Source organism: Salmo salar, chromosome ssa13, assembly GCF_905237065.1.
Source record: "Salmo salar chromosome ssa13, Ssal_v3.1, whole genome shotgun sequence".
NCBI lineage: Eukaryota > Metazoa > Chordata > Actinopteri > Salmoniformes > Salmonidae > Salmo > Salmo salar.
The window spans coordinates 110,417,677-110,436,152 of NC_059454.1; the positions used below are offsets into that span (position 1 = coordinate 110,417,677).

The 18,476-nt window shown below is 41.5% G+C and overlaps 1 protein-coding gene across 2 annotated transcripts in view; it reads right to left on the reverse strand.

Moving 5' to 3' along the window:
* ift74 (intraflagellar transport 74) overlaps window positions 1–18,476 on the reverse strand; it is a 55,138-nt gene that overhangs the window by 32,364 nt on the left and 4,298 nt on the right. For both annotated transcript variants that reach the window (XM_014138992.2, XM_014138993.2), the window contains exons 3-13: window positions 17,540–17,675; window positions 10,231–10,279; window positions 10,058–10,156; window positions 9,839–9,899; window positions 9,641–9,700; window positions 9,466–9,527; window positions 7,707–7,845; window positions 5,892–5,954; window positions 3,865–4,008; window positions 1,435–1,475; window positions 1,260–1,339 (exon numbers count right to left, since the gene is read on the reverse strand). In XM_014138992.2, coding sequence (XP_013994467.1) covers window positions 1,260–1,339; window positions 1,435–1,475; window positions 3,865–4,008; window positions 5,892–5,954; window positions 7,707–7,845; window positions 9,466–9,527; window positions 9,641–9,700; window positions 9,839–9,899; window positions 10,058–10,156; window positions 10,231–10,279; window positions 17,540–17,675 — 934 coding nt within the window. The remainder of the gene's footprint in view (window positions 1–1,259; window positions 1,340–1,434; window positions 1,476–3,864; window positions 4,009–5,891; window positions 5,955–7,706; window positions 7,846–9,465; window positions 9,528–9,640; window positions 9,701–9,838; window positions 9,900–10,057; window positions 10,157–10,230; window positions 10,280–17,539; window positions 17,676–18,476) is intronic.

Below are 18,476 nucleotides of genomic sequence, written 5' to 3' on the forward strand. Positions count from 1 at the left end.
TCACAGGAAGGCCAAAAATATCATCAAGGACATCAACCACCCGATTCATAGCCTGTTCACCCCGCTATCATCCAGAAGGTGAGGTCAGTACAGGTGCATCAAAGCTGAGACTGAAAAACAGCTTCTATCTCAAGGCCATCAGATTGTTAAATAGCCATCACTAGCCGGCTTCCACCCAGTTACCCTGCCCCTTAGAGGCTGATGCCCTAAATACATAGACATGGAATCACTGGTCACTTTAATAATGTAACACTTGTCACTTTAATAATGTTTACATTCTGCTTTACTCATCTCATATGTATATACTGTTTTATATTCTACTGTATTTAGTCAATGCCACTGACATCGCTCAATCTAATATTTATATATTTTAATTCCATTATTTTACTTTTAGGTGTGTGTGTGTGTGTGTATTGTAGTGAATTGTTAGATATTTACTGCACTGTTGGAGCTAGAAACACAAGCATTTCACTACACCCGCAATAACATCTGCTAAATATGTGTATGTGACCAATAACATTTGATTTGAAGTGTAATTTGGGACACAGCCTGTGTGGTCATTCAGGCTTTCCTTCATTAAGTGTCCTGGTGTGGGACTTCAAAATACCTCTACCATGGACCGCCAGCTATGTTGACTTCCCCTCTGGAGTATAACAATACCATAATCCAAACATCCCCATTAAAACCAGAGCAGCAGACAGACGTCTTCCAGAGAGGCGTCTACAGTATGCCCGAGTCCCAAATGGCACCCTACGTAAGTGCACTAGGTAGGGAATAGGGTGCACTAGGTAGGGAATAGGGTGACATTTGGGATGCAGGATATATGTGCTACCCTGGCCAGGACAGGATGCTGTAATCTATGCAGGCAAGGCGGAGGTGGACAGAGTAGTCTTGGACGGTATCCAGAGGCCTTAATGGATTTATATCCAATTCACTGAACTGATCTACAGGACAATGCTCCCATGTCTCGCCCCCTACACCTCCCTCTTTGGGCCAAGTGCCCAAAACTCTCCCATCCCATCCCAGCACACTCCCCATCCCCCCCCACACCTCCCTCTTTGGGCCAATTGCCCAAAACTGTCCCATCCCAGCCCACTCCCCATCCACGCCACCCCAGTGCAGAGCTCTTGTATGAGACTGTGTGTGTTCTAAAAATATAAAAAATGTCAAAACTCATCATCTCATTGTTCTACAGGACTATGAAAACCCTTCAGATATATCATCTGTGACCCCAGTAGAGAGATCTAATCAGTCCGTACCTTGGTGTTCCTCCATGTTATTGTCAAGCAGTCGGATCTCCTCGTTGATCAGGCTCATCTTCTCACGCATCTCAGTCAACCTGTTTATAAACGTCACAGAGTTATAAAAAAAAACACTAATATCACTTTGGCTGACTAGGAGAAAACTTTAAAAATGATCACAGAAATGACGTACTGTCTTTCCATGCTTGCTGTTTCTTGGTTGTCTTCTTTTACCTTGAGCGCAAAAACAAGGCGACATTTTGAAGCATATGAGAGAGTTGAGGGCATTCACAACACACAGATTCAACTCACGTGACCTTAAATATACACCTCTTTACCAAACTTCTCCACTCCCTCACCCCCCCCAAAAAATGACATTGATGATTGTGACATCAGAGCAGTCTTTAGTAATAATTTGGTGGGGTGCCCCCCCCATGAGACCCCCCAGAGAGTGAGGTCACGGCCTGGGTTACCATTCAACAGCACCCCTCGAGCAATTGGGCTTACACTCTAACCTCGAGGCTACCTGCCGCCCCTATTTAACCTCTTGGGGCTAGGTGGGACGCTAGCGTGCCACCTGTGGTGCACTCCATCAACAGCAGGTGCATTTCAAGAGCGGCAAATTTGAATCCAAATAAATGTCAAAATTCAAATTTTTCAAAAATACAACTATGTTACACCATTTGAAAGATAAACATCTCCTTAATCTAACCACGTTTTACGATTTCAAAAAGGTTTTACGGCAAAGCATAAATTTAGAGTATGTTAGGACAGTACATTTACAAGAGTTGTGTGTAATGTTTTGTCAAGTCAAAGACAGGGTCACCAAAACCATAAAACCAGCTAAAATGATACACTAACCTTTTACAATCTCCATCAGATGACACTCCTAGGACATTATGTTAGACAATGCATGCATTTTTAGTTCTATCAAGTTCATATTTATATACAAAAACAGCGTTTTACTATGGCATTGATGTTGAGGAAATCGTTTCCCTCCAATAACCGGCAGTCAAGTCAGCGTCACAAATTAAATAATTAAAATTAGAAAACATTGGTAAAATATTATATTGTCATTTAAAGAATTATAGATTTACATCTTTTGAACGCAATCAACTTGCCAGATTTAAAAATAACCTTACTGGGAAATCACACTTTGCAATAATCTGAGCACTGTGCCCAGAAAAATACGCGTTGCGATACAGACTAGACGTCATGTTGGGGAGATCTAAAATCGAAAATACTATGTAAATAATCCATTACCTTTGATTCTCTTCATCAGATGTCACTTCCAGGTATCACAGGTCCATAACGAATGTAGTTTTGTTCAAAAAAGCTCATCATTTATGTCCAAAAATCTCCGTCTCGTTAGCACATGATGTAAGCCAGCCGGACTTCTCGTCATGAACGAGGGGAAAAAATATATTTCCGTTCGTTCAAACATGTCAAACGTTGTATAGCATAAATCATTAGGGCCTTTTTTAACCAGAACATGAATAATATTCAAGGTGGACGAATGCATAGCCTTTTATAACGTATTGGAACGAGGGTACCCAACATGAAGTAGCGCCAGGTGTCTAATGGGACATCACCGTTCCATGGCTCTTGTTCGGTCAGATCTCCCTCCAGAAGACTCAAAACACTTTGTAAAGGCTGGTGACATCTAGTGGAAGCAATAGGAAGTGCCAAAATATTCCTAAACCCCTGTGTTTTTCAATGGGATAGGTTTAAAGTCAATACAACACATCAGGTATCCACTTCCTGTCAGAAAATGTCTCAGGGTTTTGCCTGCCAAATGAGTTCTGTTATACTCACAGACACCATTCAAACAGTTTTGGAAACTTTAGAGTGTTTTCTATCCATATATAATAAGTATATGCATATTCTAGTTACTGGGTAGGATTAGTAACCAGATTAAATCGGGTACATTTTTTTTATCCAGACGTGCAAATGCTGCCCCCTAGACCCAACAGGTTAAAGACCGAGACAAATGTATGAAACCATTTAAGGTTGTGGTGACTGTCTGCCCATCTGTTTAAACAGCCTGTCCCTCTCCTCAACCGTTTAAACAGCCTGTCCCTCTCCTCAACCGTTTAAACAGCCTGTCCCTCTCCTCACCCTCTCCTCACCCGTTTAAACAGCCAGTCCCTCTCCTCACCCTCTCCTCACCCGTTTAAACAGCCAGTCCCTCTCCTCACCCTCTCCTCACCTGTTTAAACAGCCTGTCCCTCTCCTCACCTGTTTAAACAGCCTGTCCCTCTCCTCACCTGTTTAAACAGCCTGTCCCTCTCCTCACCCTCTCCTCACCTGTTTAAACAGCCTGTCCCTCTCCTCACCTGTTTAAACAGCCAGTCCCTCTCCTCACCCTCTCCTCACCCGTTTAAACAGCCTGTCCCTCTCCTCACCTGTTTAAACAGCCAGTCCCTGTCCTCACCCTCTCCTCACCCGTTTAAACAGCCTGTCACTCTCCTCACCCGTTTAAACAGCCTGTCCCTCTCCTCACCTGTTAAAACAGCCTGTCCCTCTCCTCACCCTCTCCTCACCTGTTTAAACAGCCAGTCCCTCTCCTCACCCTCTCCTCACCTGTTTAAACAGCCAGTCCCTCTCCTCACCCTCTCCTCACCTGTTTAAACAGCCTGTCCCTCTCCTCCTGGGGCGATCCCATGCTCTTGTCCTCTGCCACCATGGCATCCCTCTTCAGCTCCAGCTCCTGAAGCTTCTCATGTAGTAACACGGCTTCCTGTTTCACCTGGGAGTGATACAGCTCCTACAGGACATCACACAGGACAGAGGGGACAGAAGGGATGGAGTCAGTGTGGATGGACGGGCCTAACTACCTGTTTAGTGGACGGCTCTGACTCCCTCTATGGGACCAGTGACATCTACCCTGGTTTAATACGACCACGATGACAATAGACTAAAAGTTTTGTCTGACTAAAATAAAAATGTTGTGGTTTTCAGGAAATGTATGAACATGATTATTAGATACAGTACCCAATCTATAACCATTAAAACATGCTCTTCAAACCTTGTTTTGATCATTGGTCAATATAATGGATATGATTCAGCCGATGAGTGAATGAGCTTGTTGATTCAGCCCACAAGTGAGCGAGCTTGTTGATTCAGCCCACGAGTGAGCGAGCTTGTTGATTCATGTTGATTCAGCCCATGAGTGAATGAGCTTGTTGATTCAGCCCATGAGTGAATGAGCTTGTTGATTCATGTTGATTCAGCCCATGAGTGAATGAGCTTGTTGATTCAGCCCATGAGTGAATGAGCTTGTTGATTCAGCCCATGAGTGAATGAGCTTGTTGATTCAGCCCATGAGTGAATGAGCTTGTTGATTCATGTTGATTCAGCCCATGAGTGAATGAGCTTGTTGATTCAGCCCATGAGTGAGCGAGCTTGTTGATTCAGCCCATGAGTGAGCGAGCTTGTTGATTCAGCCCATGAGTGAGCGAGCTTGTTGATTCAGCCCACGAGTGAGCGAGCTTGTTGATTCAGCCCATGAAGACACACAGCAGTGACCTGTTTCAAATGAACGTCGCCCTGACAGTTTGTGTGTGCTGTGGTAATAAACACACACAGAGAGGAGTGTCTTGTGGCTGTGACATCAGAGTACACCCTCTCTGTGTCCCAAACAGCACCAAATCCCCTTTAAACACTGAGTTTACAAAACACCTGCTCTTTCCATGACATAGACTGACCAGGTGAATCCAGGTGAAAGCTATGATCCCTTATTGATGTCACTTGTTAAATCCACTTCAATCAGTGTAGATGAAGGGGAAGAAGGATTTTTAAGCCTTGAGACATGGATTGTGTACGTGTGCCATTCAGAGGGTGATGGGCAAACGCTCTTATCCAGAGCGACTTACAGTCATCTCCAGATAGCTAGGTGGACCAGTCATAGTCAGTCCATTCATCTCCAGATAGCTAGGTGGACCAGTCATAGTCAGTCCATTCATCTCCAGATAGCTAGGTGGACCAGTCATAGTCAGTCCATTCATCTCCAGATAGCTAGGTGGACCAGTCATAGTCAGTCCATTCATCTCCAGATAGCTAGGTGGACCAGTCATAGGCAGTCCATTCATCTCCAGATAGCTAGGTGGACCAGTCATAGTCAGTCCATTCATCTCCAGATAGCTAGGTGGACCAGTCATAGGCAGTCCATTCATCTCCAGATAGCTAGGTGGACCAGTCATAGTCAGTCCATTCATCTCCAGATAGCTAGGTGGACCAGTCATAGTCAGTCCATTCATCTCCAGATAGCTAGGTGGACCAGTCATAGTCAGTCCATTCATCTCCAGATAGCTAGGTGGACCAGTCATAGTCAGTCCATTCATCTCCAGATAGCTAGGTGGACCAGTCATAGGCAGTCCATTCATCTCCAGATAGCTAGGTGGACCAGTCATAGTCAGTCCATTCATCTCCAGATAGCTAGGTGGACCAGTCATAGTCAGTACATTCATCTCCAGATAGCTAGGTGGGACAACCACATATTACAGGCATAGAAAGCACATTTTTCCTCAATAACATAGCTATCAGTAGCAGCGTCAGAGATGGGGGGGGGGGGGTCGAGGTGAGGAGGATGATTATTAAAGAATGTTTGAAGGGAATAGGGTGCCATTTGGGATGCACCCTACCACTCACTGCTTCAAACGTCTCCTTCCGTGTTATGAGGGTATCCAGCTCTTCCTGACGACCATCCAGCTCCTGAGAGAGAGAAAGACACACAGGAAAACATCAGTCCTTGATACTGACACCTGTTTAGCACGAGGCCGTCTGTCGCTGTTATCTATACGGCCAGCAGGGGCTGAGTCATGCAGCTTTACTTACTAACCGTTATCACTTGGCATCAAGGACTGCTGTCTGATTGGGGAGCTACTGCTGTCTGATAGGGGGAGCTACTGCTGTCTGATTGGGGTAGCTACTGCTGTCTGATTGGGGTAGCTACTGCTGTCTGATTGGGGTAGCTACTGCTGTCTGATTGGGGTAGCTACTGCTGTCTGATTGGGGTAGCTACTGCTGTCTGATTGGGGTGGCTACTGCTGTCTGATTGGGGTGGCTACTGCTGTCTGATTGGGGTGGCTACTGCTGTCTGATTGGGGTGGCTACTGCTGTCTGATTGGGGTGGCTACTGCTGTCTGATGGGGTAGCTACTGCTGTCTGATGGGGTAGCTACTGCTGTCTGATGGGGTAGCTACTGCTGTCTGATGGGGTAGCTACTGCTGTCTGATGGGGGAGCTACTGCTGTCTGATGGGGTAGCTACTGCTGTCTGATGGGGGTAGCTACTGCTGTCTGATGGGGGAGCTACTGCTGTCTGATGGGGGTAGCTACAGAAAAAAAAGCAGACATTGAATATCCCTTTGAGCATGGTGAATTACACTATGGATGGTGTATCAATACACCCAGTCACTGAAAAGATACAGGCGTCCTTCCTAACTCAGTTGCTGGAGAGGAAGGAAACCGCTCAGGGATTTCACCACGAGGCCAATGGTGACTTTAAAACAGTTACAGAGTTTAATGGCTGTGATAGGAGAGAACTGAGGATGGATCAACAACATTGTAGTTACTCCACAATACTAACCTAAATGACAGAGTGATAAGAAGGAAGCCACTACAGAATAAAAATATTCCCAAACATGCATCCTGTTTGGCACTAAAATAAAACAAACAAATGTGACAAAGAAATTAATACAAAGTATTATTTTTGGGGCAAATCCAAAACAACACATCACTGAGTACCACTCTTCATATTTTCAAGCATGGTGGTGGCTGCATCATGTTATGGGTATGCTTGTCATCGGCAAGGACTAGGGAGTTTTTTAGGATACAAATAAATGGACTAGAGCTAAGCACAGGCAAAATCCTAGAGGAAAACCTGGTTCAGTCTGCTTTTCACCAGACACTGGGAGATGAATTCACCTTTCAGCAGGACAATAACCTAAAACACAAGGCCACATCTACACTGGAGTTGCTTACCAAGAAGACAGTGAATGTTCCTGAGTGGCTTAGTTACAGTTTTGACTTAAATCTGTTTGAAAATCTATGGCTAAACTTGAAGATGGCTTTAGCAATGATCAACAACCAACTTGACAGAGCTTGACTTTTTTGAGATTAAAAGGTGAAAATATTGTACAATACAGGTGTGCAAAGCTCTTAGAGAGAAAGACTTACAGCTGTAATCGCTGACAAAGGGGATTCTAACATGTATTGACTCAGGGGTATGAATACTTAGGTGAATGATATATTTCTGTATTTGATTTTCAATACATTTGCAAAGATTTCTATGGGGTATTGTGTATATATGGGTAAGAATTTTTTGGGTGAATAAATTCAGGCTGTAACACAACAAAATGTGGAACAAGTCAAGGGGGAACAAGTCAAGGGGTGTGAATACTTTCTAAAAGGCATCTCATTTACTAAGATCTAAAACACCAAACTGATCCTGAATCAGCTCTGACCTGTAGCAGCTCGTCGTTGTTGGCCTTCATGGCAGCGTACTGGTCCTGTTTTTCTGGAGACATCTTTTTGATGATGTCATCAGCGGCCTGCTTCTCCCTCTCCATCTCCTCCTCCACCGCTCGGATCATCTCCTCCTTCCTGTGGAAACCAGAGGTAGGATAACGTCTACCTTCCTATAGAAACCAGAGGTAGGATAACGTCTTCCTTCCTATAGAAACCAGAGGTAGGATAACGTCTACCTTCCTGTAGAAACCAGAGGTAGGATAACGTCTTCCTTCCTATAGAAACCAGAGGTAGGATAACGTCTACCTTCCTGTAGAAACCAGAGGTAGGATAACGTCTACCTTCCTATAGAAACCAGAGGTAGGATAACGTCTACCTTCCTATAGAAACCAGAGGTAGGATAACGTCTTCCTTCCTATAGAAACCAGAGGTAGGATAACGTCTACCTTCCTGTAGAAACCAGAGGTAGGATAACGTCTTCCTTCCTATAGAAACCAGAGGTAGGATAACGTCTACCTTCCTATAGAAACCAGAGGTAGGATAACGTCTACCTTCCTATAGAAACCAGAGGTAGGATAACGTCTACCTTCCTGTAGAAACCAGAGGTAGGATAACGTCTACCTTCCTGTAGAAACCAGAGGTAGGATAACGTCTTCCTTCCTATAGAAACCAGAGGTAGGATAACGTCTACCTTCCTGTAGAAACCAGAGGTAGGATAACGTCTACCTTCCTGTAGAAACCAGAGGTAGGATAACGTCTACCTTCCTATAGAAACCAGAGGTAGGATAACGTTTTCCTTCCTGTAGAAACCAGAGGTAGGATAACATCTTCCTTCCTATAGAAACCAGAGGTAGGATAACGTCTTCCTTCCTATAGAAACCAGAGGTAGGATAACGTCTACCTTCCTATAGAAACCAGAGGTAGGATAACGTCTACCTTCCTATAGAAACCAGAGGTAGGATAACGTCTTCCTTCCTATAGAAACCAGAGGTAGGATAACGTCTACCTTCCTGTAGAAACCAGAGGTAGGATAACGTCTACCTTCCTGTAGAAACCAGAGGTAGGATAACGTCTTCCTTCCTATAGAAACCAGAGGTAGGATAACGTCTTCCTTCCTGTAGAAACCAGAGGTAGGATAACGTCTACCTTCCTGTAGAAACCAGAGGTAGGATAACGTCTACCTTCCTATAGAAACCAGAGGTAGGATAACGTCTACCTTCCTATAGAAACCAGAGGTAGGATAACGTCTTCCTTCCTTTAGAAACCAGAGGTAGGATAACGTCTACCTTCCTATAGAAACCAGAGGTAGTATCATCTCCTCCTTCCTGTGGAAACCAGAGGTAGGATAACGTCTACCTTCCTATAGAAACCAGAGGTAGGATAACGTCTACCTTCCTATAGAAACCAGAGGTAGTATCATCTCCTCCTTCCTGTGGAAACCAGAGGTAGGATAACGTCTTCCTTCCTCCAGGTCAAACATAGTGGAGGTCAGGGGTCTCCAACAGGTCAAACATAGTGGAGGTCACTAAGGACCAGGGGAAGAGTTGACAACATAGTGCACTACTTTCTCTTGTATACCAAGGACCCGGGGAAGAGTTGCAGGGGAGAAGAGAAGAGGAGAATGTTCCTATTTGAAAGCTAGAAAATGAGTTACATTTTGTTTTTTAAAGTAGCTCTCATGTTAGAAAAGGTTAGAGATCCCTGGTGTAGATCGTCTAAGGTTTTGTCATATTAAATAAATATTTGAGTACTTACTCTCGTCTTTCTGTGAATATGACATCCATACTTTGAGCCTCTCGGTCGTTCTGTGCTTTCAACTAGACAAACAGAGTATGGCAAACAGTCAGGGTTAGGACTGAACTAAACGTATCCTATCTTGGAGATAATTCACGTATAAAACAGTTTGCTAAATGATTCAAAATGTAGTCACCATATTGAAGTCATTTATTACTTCCTCCATCTCAGTGTTGGTGTTCAACTTGTCTACTAGCTGAAATAAAATTTTTTTAAAAAAATGGTAACAGCAGTGTTTAGTACATCCTAATGTAATCCACATAACCTCATCAACTCATAGTTAATAATAACAACATCATATCGTCTTCATCAATAGACCTGTGTGTCCCTTTACCATGTTGTAATCTGCCAGCTGTCCCTGTAGATCTTTCAGTTCACCAGCAAGTCCTTCTGCTCTGCAGGGGGATAAAACAACAGGACCATTACAGACCATCCATATAAACCTCGGATGATGAGAACATGAGAACCAAAAAGGGGTGTCTCTGAGTTGTCAATAGCAAAACAAACACAAGGCCTATTTGTGCATTGTGTATTTCCAAGCGGATTACCTTACCTTTTCTCATAGGAGAGGTAAACAGAGTTCTCCTGATTGAAGGTGTCAATCTCCTTCTGCAGTTTGCTGGTCTCTGTCGTCAGTTCATTGATCTTACTCCTGTTGAGACACATAGAAGACCATGATGATACAGTATACGACACGTTGGTTCATTACGTTCTAGTCAGCCTTACCTGAGAAGGCCAAGGTAGTAGGATTTATCCAGAATCTGCCTCTGAGGTCCTGGAAAATGAGAATGTGAGAGAGAGTGAGAGAGTGAGATATTGAGTGAGTGAGTGAGTGAGTGAGTGAGTGAGTGAGTGAGTGAGTGAGTGAGTGAGTGAGTGAGTGAGTGAGAGAGTGAGAGAGTGAGAGAGTGAGAGAGAGAGAGATGTCATGACAGACAAGAAAATCATTTGTGTGTAAGACAAGACTTTAACACCAAAATCACCACATTAAGTTGTGTTTTTATATGGAGGTCCTAAACTGTTGTAGGTATATATTTTTACCAGAGAGGAAGCGAAGAACATATTTTGGGGAGTGTGCCACACATTATCGTGGACTGATGTCCGAGGAAAGATATGGCTGGTGAATACAATGAGCGTACAAAACATTAAGAACACCTGCTCTTTCCATGACATACAGACTGTTCAGCTGAATCCAGGTGAAAGCTATGATCCCCAATTGATGTCACTTGTTAAATCCATTTCAATCAGTGTAGATGAAGGGGAGGAGACATGGTTAAAGAAGGATTTTTAAGCCTTGAGATAATTGAGACATGGATTGTGTATGTGTGCCATTCAGAGGGTGAACGGGCAAGACAAAATATTGAAGTGCCTTTGAACGGGGTATGGTAGTAGGTGCCAGGGACACCGGTTTGTGTGTGTCAAGAACTGCAACGTTGCTGGGTTTTTCCACACTCAACAGTTCCCTGTGTATCCAGAATGGTCCATCACCCAAAGGACATCCAGCCAACTTCACACAGCTGTGGGAACATCTTTTAGTCAACATGGGCCAGCGTCCCTGTGGAACTGAGGCTGTTTTGAGGGCAAAAGGGGGTGCAACACAATATAATGTTTTGTACACTCAGTGTATATAACAGGGGTGCAATACGGGTGTATAATACGGGTTTATAATACAGATCAATAATACGGGTGTATAATACGGGTGTATAATACAGATCAATAATACGGGTGTATAATACGGGATGATAATACGGGTGTATAATACAGGTAAATAATACGGGTGTATAATACGGGTGTATAATACAGGTCAACAATACGGGTTTATAATACGGGTGAATAATACGGGTGTATGATACGGGTGAATAATACGGGTGTATAATACAGGTCAATAATACGGGTGTATAATACAGGTCAATAATACGGGTGTATAATACGGGTGAATAATACAGGCGTATAATACGGGTGAATAACAGGCTTATAATACGGGTGTATAATACGGGTGAATAACAGGTGTATAATACGGGTGTATAATACGGGTGAATAATACAGGTCAATAATACAGGTCAATAATACGGGAGTATAATACAGGTGTATAATACAGGTCAATAATACGGGAGTATAATACGGGTGTATAATACAGGTCAATAATACGGGTGTATAATACAGGTCAATAATACGGGTGTATAATACAGGTCAATAATACGGGTGTATAATACGGGTGTATAAAACAGGTGTATAATATGGGTGAATAATACAGATCAATAATACGGGTGTATAAAACAGGTGTATAATATGGGTGAATAATACAGGTGAATAATACAGGTGTATAATACGGGTGTATAACACAGGTGTATAGTACGGGTGAATAATACAGGTTTATAATACAGGTCAATAATACGGGTGTATAATACAGGTCAATAATACGGGTAAATAATACGGGTGAATAATACAGGTCAATAATACAGGTTTATAATACAGATCAATAATACGGGTGTATAATACAGGTCAATAATACGGGTGTATAATACAGGTCAATAATACGGGTGTATAATACAGGTCAATAATACGGGTGTATAATACAGGTCAATAATACAGGTCAATAATACGGGTGTATAATACAGGTCAATAATACGGGTGTATAATACAGGTCAATAATACAGGTCAATAATACGGGTGAATAATACAGGTCAATAATACGGGTGAATAATACAGGTCAATAATACGGGTGAATAATACAGGTGTTTTATACGGGTGTATAATACGGGTGTATAATACAGGTGTATAATACAGGTGTATAATACAGGTGTATAATACGGGTGTATAATACGGGTGTATAATACGGGTGAATGCTACGGGTGAATGCTACGGGTGTATAATACGGGTGTATAATACAGGTGAATGCTGCGGGTGAATTATACGGGTGTATAATACGGGTCAATAATACGGGTGAATAATACGGGTGTATAATACAGGTGTATAATACGGGTGAATAATACGGGTGTATAATACGGGTGAATGCTACGGGTGAATGCTACGGGTGAATAATACGGGTGTATAATACGGGTGTATAATACAGGTGAATGCTACGGGTGTATAATACAGGTGTATAATAAGGGTGAATGCTACGGGTGAATGCTACGGGTGAATAATACAGGTCAATAATACGGGTGTATAATACATGTGAATGCTACGGGTGAATGCTACGGGTGAATGCTACGGGTGAATAATACGGGTGAATGCTACGGGTGAATAATACAGGTGTATAATACAGGTCAATAATACAGGTGTATAATACGGGTGAATGCTACGGGTGTATAATACAGGTCAATAATACGGGTGAATAATACGGGTGTATAATACAGGTGAATGCTATGGGTGTATAATACAGGTGTATAATACAGGTGTATAATACGGGTGTATAATACGGGTGTATAATACGGGTGTATAATACAGGTCAATAATACGGGTGTATAAAACAGGTGTATAATATGGGTGAATAATACAGGTCAATAATACGGGTGTATAAAACAGGTGTATAATACAGGTGTATAATACGGGTGTATAACACAGGTGTATAGTACGGGTGAATAATACAGGTTTATAATACAGGTCAATAATACGGGTGTATAATACAGGTCAATAATACGGGTAAATAATACGGGTGAATAATCCAGGTCAAAATAACGGGTGAATAATACAGGTTTATAATACAGGTCAATAATACAGGTCAATAATACAGGTTTATAATACAGATCAATAATACGGGTGTATAATACAGGTCAATAATACGGGTGTATAATACAGGTCAATAATACGGGTGTATAATACAGGTCAATAATACAGGTCAATAATACGGGTGTATAATACAGGTCAATAATACGGGTGAATAATACAGGTCAATAATACGGGTGAATAATACAGGTCAATAATACGGGTGAATAATACAGGTCAATAATACAGGTGTTTTATACGGGTGTATAATACGGGTGTATAATACAGGTGTATAATACAGGTGTATAATACAGGTGTATAATACGGTTGTATAATACAGGTGTATAATACGGGTGTATAATACAGGTGAATGCTACAGGTGTATAATACAGGTGTATAATACAGGTGAATGCTACGGGTGAATAATACGGGTGTATAATACGGGTCAATAATACGGGTGAATAATACGGGTGTATAATACGGGTGTATAATACGGGTGTATAATACGGGTGAATGCTACGGGTGAATAATACAGGTGAATAATACAGGTGAATAATACAGGTGAATAATACAGGTGAATGCTACGGGTGTATAATACAGGTGTATAATACGGGTGTATAATAAGGGTGAATGCTACGGGTGAATGCTAGGGGTGAATAATACAGGTCAATAATACGGGTGTATAATACATGTGAATGCTACGGGTGAATGCTACGGGTGAATGCTACGGGTGAATAATACGGGTGAATGCTACGGGTGAATGCTACGGGTGAATAATACGGGTGAATGCTATGGGTGAATAATACAGGTGTATAATACAGGTCAATAATACAGGTGAATGCTACGGGTGTATAATACGGGTGTATAATAAGGGTGTATAATACGGGTGAATGCTACGGGTGTATAATACAGGTCAATAATACGGGTGAATAATACGGGTTTATAATACAGGTGAATGCTATGGGTGTATAATACAGGTGTATAATACAGGTGTATAATACGGGTGTATAATACGGGTGTATAATACGGGTGTATAATACAGGTCAATAATACGGGTGTATAATACGGTGTATAATACAGGTGAATGCTACGGGTGAATGCTACGGGTGAATGCTACGGGTGTATAATACGGGTGTATAATACGGGTGAATGCTACGGGTGAATAATACAGGTCAATAATACGGGTGAATAATACGGGTGTATAATACAGGTGAATGCTATGGGTGTATAATACAGGTGTATAATACAGGTATATAATACAGGTGTATAATACGGGTGTATAATACGGGTGTATAATACGGGTGTATAATACGGGTGAATGCTACGGGTGAATAATACGGGTGTATAATACAGGTCAATAATACGGGTGAATAATACGGGTGTATAATACAGGTGAATGCTACGGGTGAATGCTATGGGTGTATAATACAGGTGTATAATACGGGTGTATAATACGGGTGTATAATACGGGTGTATGCTACGGGTGAATGCTACGGGTGTATAATACGGGTGTATAATACGGGTGTATAATACGGGTGAATAATACAGGTGTATAATAGAGGTGTATAATACAGGTCAATAATACAGGTCAATAATACAGGTGATTGCTACGGGTGTATAATACAGGTGTATAATACAGGTCAATGCTACGGGTGAATAATACAGGTCAATAATACAGGTCAATAATACAGGTGAATGCTACAGGTGTATAATACAGGTCAATAATACGGGTGAATGCTACGGGTGAATGCTACGGGTGAATGCTACGGGTGAATGCTACGGGTGAATAATACAGGTGTATAATACAGGTCAATAATACGGGTGAATGCTACGGGTGTATAATACGGGTGTATAATACGGGTGTATAATACGGGTGTATAATACGGGTGAATGCTACGGGTGAATAATACGGGTGTATAATACAGGTCAATAATACGGGTGTATAATACGGGTGTATAATACAGGTGAATGCTACGGGTGAATGCTACGGGTGAATGCTACGGGTGTATAATACAGGTGTATAATACAGGTCAATAATACAGGTGAATGCTATGGGTGTATAATACAGGTGTATAATACGGGTGTATAATACGGGTGTATAATACGGGTGAATGCTACGGGTGAATAATACGGGTGTATAATACAGGTCAATAATACGGGTGAATAATACGGGTGTATAATACAGGTGAATGCTACGGGTGAATGCTATGGGTGTATAATACAGGTGTATAATACGGGTGTATAATAAGGGTGTATAATACAGGTGAATGCTACGGGTGAATAATACAGGTGTATAATACAGGTCAATAATACAGGTGATTGCTACGGTGTATAATACAGGTCAATAATACGGGTGTATAATACGGGTGTATAATACGGGTGAATAATACGGGTGTATAATACGGGTGTATAATACAGGTGTATAATACAGGTGTATAATACAGGTGAATGCTACGGGTGAATAATACGGGTGTATAATACAGGTCAATAATATGGGTGTATAATACAGGTGAATGCTACGGGTGTATAATACAGGTGTATAATACGGGTGTATAATACGGGTGTATAATACGGGTGAATAATACGGGTGTATAATACGGGTGAATGCTACGGGTGTATAATACGGGTGTATAATACAGGTCAATAATACGGGTGAATAATACGGGTGAATGCTACGGGTGTATAATACAGGTGTATAATACGGGTGAACTCTACGGGTGAACTCTACGGGTGAACTCTACGGGTGAACTCTACGGGTGAACGCTACGGGTGAACGCTACGGGTGTATAATACAGGTGTATAATACAGGTTAATGCTACGGGTGTATAATACGGGTGTATAATACAGGTGTATAATACGGGTGTATAATACAGGTGAATGCTACGGGTGTATAATACAGGTCAATAATACGGGTGAATAATACAGGTGAATGCTACGGGTGTATAATACGGGTCAATAATACGGGTGAATAATACAGGTCAATAATACAGGTCAATAAAATGGGTGTATAATACGGGTGTATAATACGGGTGTATAATACGGGTGTATAATACAGGTCAATAATACGGGTGAATAATACAGGTCAATAATACAGGTCAATAATATGGGTGTATAATACGGGTGTATAATACAGGTGTATAATACAGGTCAATAATACGGGTGTATAATACAGGTGAATGCTACCGGTGTATACCATCCAGGTGTATAATACAGGTGTATAATACGGGTGTATAATACAGGTGTATAATACAGGTGAATGCTACGGGTGAATAATACGGGTGTATAATACAGGTGAATGCTACGGGTGAATGCTACGGGTGTATAATACAGGTGTATAATACAGGTCAATAATACGGGTGAATAATACAGGTCAATAATACGGGTGTATAATACAGGTCAATAATACGGGTGTATAATACAGGTGTATAATACAGGTGAATGCTACGGGTGTATAATACGGGTGTATAATACGGGTGTATAATACAGGTGTATAATACAGGTGTATAATACGGGTGTATAATACAGGTGAATGCTACCGGTGTATACCATCCAGGTGTATAACACAGGTGTATAATACGGGTGTATAATACAGGTGTATAATACAGGTGAATGCTACGGGTGAATAATACGGGTGTATAATACAGGTGAATGCTACGGGTGAATGCTACGGGTGTATAATACAGGTGTATAATACAGGTCAATAATACGGGTGAATAATACAGGTCAATAATACGGGTGTATAATACAGGTCAATAATACGGGTGTATAATACAGGTGTATAATACAGGTGAATGCTACGGGTGTATAATACGGGTGTATAATACAGGTGTATAATACAGGTGTATAATACAGGTGTATAATACAGGTGAAATGCTACGGGTGAATGCTACGGGTGAATGCTACGGGTGAATAATACGGGTGTATAATACAGGTGAATGCTACGGGTGAATGCTACGGGTGTATAATACAGGTGTATAATACGGGTGTATAATACGGGTCAATAATACGGGTGAATAATACAGGTCAATAATACAGGTCAATAATACGGGTGTATAATACGGGTCAATAATACGGGTGTATAATACGGGTCAATAATACAGGTGTATAATACGGGTGTATAATACGGGTCAATAATACGGGTCAATAATACAGGTGTATAATACGGGTGTATAATACGGGTGTATAATACAGGTCAATAATACGGGTGTATAATACAGGTGAATAATACAGGTGTATAATACAGGTCAATAATACAGGTGTATAATACAGGTGAATAATACGGGTGTATAATACAGGTCAATAATACAGGTATATAATAATACTGTACCCTTCATGCCAGTCTTCATGCCGCTCAGGCCCTGCTGGGTGACTGGCCGGTCGGCCACTTTAATTTGAGCAGAGAGAACACCAGGGGTCCCCAGGGCTCCTCCTCTGGTTCCAGGACGCCCAGTACCCGGAACAATCTACACATTACACACACAGGACATTATTCAACTACAAATGCTGCTTAGATTCCACTTTAAAACGAACTGGAAAGGAGATACAATTTATAAAGGATTTTAAATAGCTAGCATACATAATAATGTCTTGGTAAGAATTACCTATCTACTTTAAATCATCTCTAAGCATATAGCTACACAGGGTTCTCCCAGGATTTTTTTAACAAGGTGGTACTGCTAAGTACAGCGGGGGGAGGGGTAGGCCTGAAGTTGGGCCATGATTCCCCTTGGACTCAAGAGATATTAGATTTTTTTTTAACACCTGTAACTGCCATTTCCTTGCAATCTAGAGCAACAAATGGCTTTAAATGATAACAGATTAAGTTTAAACAGTGGCGCAGCCAGTCCACAAGGTGGAGCAGCCCCCCTCTTACATTCTTTAGGGAGAACGCTGCTACAGTGCCATGTGAAAGTCTACACACCCCTTGCAATTGTCACATTTTCCTGCCTTAAATTGAAATCTAAAAAGGATAACTTTTTTTCTTCTTCTGATCTTCACAACCTGCTCCACATTTTCAAAGTGAAGGAAAAAGTATAGAACATTTTCAAAATTAATAAAATATATTTTTTTTTAAACAAAGATGTCTTGAATGCGTACAGCGCCTTGGAAAAGTATTCATCCCCCTTGGCAGTTTTCCTATTTTGTTGTATTACAACCTGTAATTTAAATTGATTTTTATTTGGATTTAATATAACGGACATGCACAAAATAGTCCAAATTGGTGTAGTGAAATGAAACATTTTTACTTGTTTAAAAAAAAATTA